General features: G+C 40.4%; 1 protein-coding gene across 1 annotated transcript in view; it reads right to left on the reverse strand.

The window, feature by feature from the left end:
* Positions 1-5,583: 5,583 nt before the first annotated feature.
* The window catches only part of LOC138946688 (uncharacterized), a 5,584-nt gene continuing 5,167 nt past the window's right edge, over positions 5,584-6,000 (reverse strand). The window contains exon 5 of the mRNA XM_070318103.1: positions 5,584-6,000. This exon is cut by the window's right edge and continues 530 nt beyond it. Coding sequence (XP_070174204.1) covers positions 5,716-6,000 — 285 coding nt within the window. The 3' untranslated portion in view covers positions 5,584-5,715.

Raw genomic sequence — 6,000 nt, forward strand, 5'->3', positions numbered from 1 at the left:
TTTTGGCATTTGGGAAAAAAAGAAAAAAAATCTTGTTTTTTTGGCAAAATATTGTAAAAATATGTTTTTTTGGAAAAAAAAAATAAAAAATAAAAAACAATCCCGACCTACCGACCCTATTATTTTGGCCTATGTTACCGTAAACAGACCTATTTTTTTTTTTGGCCTTAACATCTTTCTGTGTTTATTATTCTTAATTTGTATTAAGTATGACTGCATTTCGTAAGATTTACTGATCATAGAATAAAACTTAAGTCTGGAATATGTATCTGATTTTTCTTTTGTCCAGTATCTTATATATTCCTCTTGTTGTTTTTTGTCAATGGCAAACTTTAATTTGTGTACATTTAATGTAGATTGGTTATGCCAAACGTGACTAAAACCTAAGTTACAAAGAGATTGTCTAACAAATTGTAGCCATGGCGTTTCTGTCGGATGGTGCAACATTAAGTCATATAATTGATGTATATACGAATCTTGTTTGGAGTCTAGAATATGCGCCCAGAATGCTATTGTTTGTGATAACATTTTTAATCCTAAAGGGAACCTTCCTAATTCCCCCAGTACAGGTATCCACATAGCTTTTCTATGAACTCCAAGAAGGAATCGACAAAATTTGATATAAACAAATTCATGAGGATTTTTGCTAGATAAACATGATCCAAAGAAATGATCAGTATTTGTTTGTTTTATTTTATTATTAAACGTAAACGGATACCAGATTTCAGCGCCATATGTTAATATCGGATTTACAAGTGAATCAAATAAATGTATCATTGTGTCTATTTGCACGTTTTGATTGCTGAAAATTCTGCGGAGGGAATGTGCTGCTTTATTACCTTGTTTACTTAAATGATCTTGAGCTGTATCAAAATTTCCATTCTTGTTGAATATGACCCCTAAATATTTATATTGATCTGTTACTTTGATTACATCAGTTCCACATTTAAATATTGTGTGCATTTTTGGATTTATATGACAAAATACTATAATTTTTGTTTTTTCTATGTTAATTTTCAAACCCCACTGTAGGCAATAGTTATTTAGATAATCTAACTTATTTTGTAATCCTATTTTTGATTTTGAAAGAAGTACTAGATCATCTGCATACAGTAGACACGATATTTTTGTATTCTGGTTAATGTATGGCGAATCAACGTCAGGCATTCCATCTGTTATATCATTAATGAAAATATTAAAAAGAGTTGGGCTTAATGTATTTCCTTAATGTACTCCTTTTTTAACCAATACATCTGGTGAATATCCACCTTGCATTTGTGTGCATATCTTTGTATTAATATACATGTTTTTGATTATATTATATTATATATATTGTGTGTGTGTGTGTGTGTGTGTGTGTGTGGTGTGGTGTGTGCGTGTGTGTGTGTGGTGTGGTGTGGTGTGTGTGTGTGTGTGTGTGTCGTATGTGTGTGTGTGTGTGTGTGTGTGATTGTGCGCGCGCGCGTGTGTGCGTGAGTGAGTTAATAGGGAGGTTTAAATACTGCGTCACCTCCCGGCCTCACCTATCCGCATCGAGATAAGTGACACGCAGAGGAATGTTTTCAAAACTGATAGTTAGGGCAAAACTGCTTTCGAACATCATGCATTTCGTGCTTTAAAAAATCGTGGACAGTGCGCTGAAGTCCGCAACATTACCCAGTGCATCCTGAACTCAGGTCAAAAATGAGTTACTTCCCTTCGGGTCTCATTCTATTCCTGACAGGATGCCTTGGTTTTCCTTCTCTGGAGAGGAAATCGACCTTTTACATATTTAGAGCTTTTCGTAATGTGTTATGGATATAAGCAGATTCGCGATCGTCGATAATGATTTTTCATGGTGTGTAATTTGTGGCTGTGAGCACAGTGACTTGAACTTTTAGTTTGAGAAGAGATTTGGAGTTTGTTCTTTCATTCTGTCTGCCTGTTTCCTTTTCTCTCTTTCTGTAGGACAAGTGTGGTGATGTATGCACGCGTGTGCGGGGCATATATATATATATGACTAAGTGCCAAAAGGTGCGCACGAAAAGCGGACAAAGGGGCTAAAAAATAAAAATTGACAAACAAGACTGATATTGTGATTTTTGATTTAAGACAACAGATGTTGGAACCCAATTATGAAAAGAAAAGATAAATGCACTCAAATTATTTCACAAATAACGGGAATTTTGTTCGTTATATTATTCAACATGGCACTGAGACGTAGGCTAGCATTCAGGTTATCTCGCACGTTTCTGAAGCTAGGGCTTTGAAACTTGGCACACTACCAAAGTATGGTGACCCCCAGATATGGTACAGATCACATTAAACCACATTGAATTTCAAGGTCACAGCGAGGTTAAATTTCCTTTCCAAACTGGACAATTGTTGTACGTCTTATATGTTTTAAAGCTAGATCAGTTAGACTTTACATACTTTACATACTTTCAGAATTTTGATGAAATCTTAACAAAAGTGACCACCTGGTTAATCTTTCTAAAATGTCAAGGTCACAGTGGGGTCACATCTGGTTCAAAATTTGGAATAGTGTCAATTTATTCAGCGCGTTTATAGCACAAACTTTGAGAATACAGACATTTTTAGTGTATGATGACCTCTACACGCGATTACAGTTTAGGTTGGAAAGGTCAAGGTCACAGCAGGGTTGCGTTGAGGTCAAACATTATACGTTAATTGGATCTGTGATCCAAACATGGCTTTTGGTCAATCGAGATGGAAGTTTATTCCACAAGCCCGTAGGGCGAGTGGAATAAACTGCCATCGAGATTGACCAAAAGGCATGTTTGGATAACAGATCCAATTAACATATATATCTCGACATTCACTGGTCTTAGGGTTTTTGTTTTCAAAGAAGAAAGAAACTTGCTTGAACACGGACCACTTCTCCGAGCAAAATCAACAAACCTAATCACTCGCATTCCACCTCAAGGTCTCGGCCAACCAAGACTATGGCATACTCGTAGCAAAGCCGCCGAATGGTACCGTAAACCAAGAATAGTGACGTAAGAGAATAGCATGTCGTCTTTTGATTTGGAACGTGACGTGTTTCAGAACTTCTTCTGGACAACTCGGATGGTCTTCTGCGAAGTGGTTGGCACGAGATTCTTTTTCTTCTTCGACAGTTCATCCTCCGATACTGTAGCAAAACGTTTAATCTTTTTTTCACTTTCGAGTATGCGGACGACTGAACTTGACCGCGAAAAAGTAGTCCTTTCGGAATCATTACGCCGAGTCTGAACATGAGGTCTGAACATTGTTTTTAGGCAGGACCTAGGTGAAAGCGAGGCTGTTCTTATCTCTGTGTACAGTCGAGAGAGAGAGAAATACATGTCGAGACATAAAGATTTGTCATTGAGGATTTCTCACATGTTTTTGAAGCTAGGGCTTTGAAACTTGGCACACTTCCAAGGTTTTATGACCCCCTTGTGTGGCGCAGGTCACATTAAACCTCATCAAATTCAAAGGTCACAGAAAGGTGTAAAGTTGCTTTCCAAATTGGAAAATGTTCGTTGTCTTGCGGGGATATAGCTCAGTTGGTAGCGCGCTGGATTTGTATTCAGTTGGCCGCTGTCAGCGCGAGTTCGATCCCAGGTTCGGCGGAAATTTATTACACAGAGTCAACTTTGTGTGCAGACTCTCTTCGGTGTCCGAACCACCCCCCGTGTATACTACATTGGGTGTGCACGTTAAAGATCCCACGATTGACAAAAGGGTCTTTCCTGGCAAAATTGCTTAGGCACAGTTAATAATTGTCTACCATACCCGTGTGACTTGGAATAAGGCCGTGAAAGGTAAATATGCGCCGACATGGCTGCAATCTACTGGCCGTATAAAATTTCATCTCACACGGCATCACTGCAGAGCGCCTAGAACTGTACCCACGGAATATGCGCGATATAAGCCTCATTGATTGATTGATTGATTTTAAAGCTAGAAACATTACACTTTAGCCAACTTAACATACTTTTAGAATGTTGATGACATTTAAAAAGAAAGGGACCTGGTTAATCTGTGTCAATTTCAAGGTCATTGCGGGGTCAGGTTTGGTTCAAAATTTGGAATATTTTCATTTCGTCAATACGTTTATAGCACGAGCTGTGAAAATACACACATTTCTAGAGTATGCTGTCCTTTACACTGTCTAGTCTTTATAAAGTCTTGATGAAAACGCCAAGCATCAAGGTCACAGCGGGGTCTTGTTGAGGTCAAAAATATAAATGTGTCATTGAGGTTATCTCGCATGTTTTTGAAGCTAGGGCGGTGAAACTTGGCACACTACCAAAGTTTGATGACCCCCAGGTATAATGCAAGTCACATCAAACCTCCTCAAATTTCAAGGCCACAGCAAGATTACAGTTTCTTTCCAACCTGGACAATTGTCATAGTATTGCATGTTTTAAAGCTGGATCCATTACATTTATTTTTATTTTTATTTATTTTATTTACGAGTATTTATATCGCGCACATATCTCACCACACAAGGCGACTCAAGGCGCTTGTTACCTACATTTTACACACTTTCAAAATCTTTTACAAAAAAAGTATTATACACAGCTCGCTTTCTCCAGTGAGAAAACAATCCGAATTTCCATCAGGGTATCCTGTCGGGACGATGTAATACAAATATCAAATACCAATACCAAAAGCATACGGAAGCTCCCATTGATTTTATTCACGTATTGCAATTTTTAATGAATGAAAATTAACAAGACATCTTCTGGATACTTTGCACAACTCGCCATGAATCTGAGAAAATGAAGAGTAAAATGATATATGCAAAACAGTTTTTGATATACACACACACACACACACACACACACACGCACACACACACACACACACACACACACACACACGCACGCACGCACGCACGCACGCAGGAACGCGCACACAGACACACACACACACATCAGGTGACACACACACGCACATCAGGTGACACACACACACACACACACACACACACGCACGCACGCACGCACACACACACACACACGCACGCACGCATGCACGCACACACACACACACACACACACACTAATGACATACATGTACACACTTCTTCACATCTCAGTGAGTACCCGAAATTAAATGTAATATAAATTTCAGGTCCACAATCGTTGTTTATTCTTCTTATCATTCTGCGTACATGGGCTGAAACTCCCACGTACACTCGTGTATTTAGCACGATTGTTTTTTTTACGTGTATGACCGTTTTTATCCCGCCATTTAAGCAGCCATCATGTTCCTATAACCCACCGAACTCTGACATGGATTACAGGATCTTTTCCGTGCGCACTTGGTCTTGTGCTTGCGTGTACACACGAAGGGGGATATAAGGCAATAGCAGGTCTGCACATACGTTTACCCCCTCCCCCCCCCGCACAAACACACACACACACACGCACATCCACACACACACACACGCACATCCACACACACACACACACACACACACACACACACATCAGGTGACATGCGCACACAAGCTTTCTCCCCTTCTCTGACGTGTCACTCTTTATCTCTCTCTTACATTTTCCCTCTCTCTCTCCCCTGCCTCTCCCCCCCCCCCCCCCCCCGTCTGACTCTCTCTCTCTCTCTCTGTCTCTCTGTCTCTCAGTCTCTCTCTCTCTCTCTCACTCTGTTCCCAACCACACTCTGACCAGACTCAGACCCGACACAGTTCAGACAGAAAACTCATCCAGATTGTCCGCTAAGTCAAAGTGTTGAAGTGGGAGGTGCGGAACCGCTGTCTCCCATCCCCAGCTGAGCGTACGTCACAATCTGCTGAATTTTCATTTTTGCCAGCTGTTTGTCCCTGAAATTCTCCACTTTTTTCAACTCGCTGACAATGTATCTCCCGAACAGCCAATCATCGTCCTCTTCGACCATTCTCATCCCGAGCGGAAGTGACGCGCTGTTGCCATAGCTACTACCACTGACTGTCCCACTCACTGCACCACCACCACCGCTGCTGCTAGAAGTCGAAGGCGTGTTGCGCAT

The sequence above is a fragment of the Littorina saxatilis genome, linkage group LG14 (assembly GCF_037325665.1).
Source record: "Littorina saxatilis isolate snail1 linkage group LG14, US_GU_Lsax_2.0, whole genome shotgun sequence".
In the NCBI taxonomy this organism is placed as follows: domain Eukaryota; kingdom Metazoa; phylum Mollusca; class Gastropoda; order Littorinimorpha; family Littorinidae; genus Littorina; species Littorina saxatilis.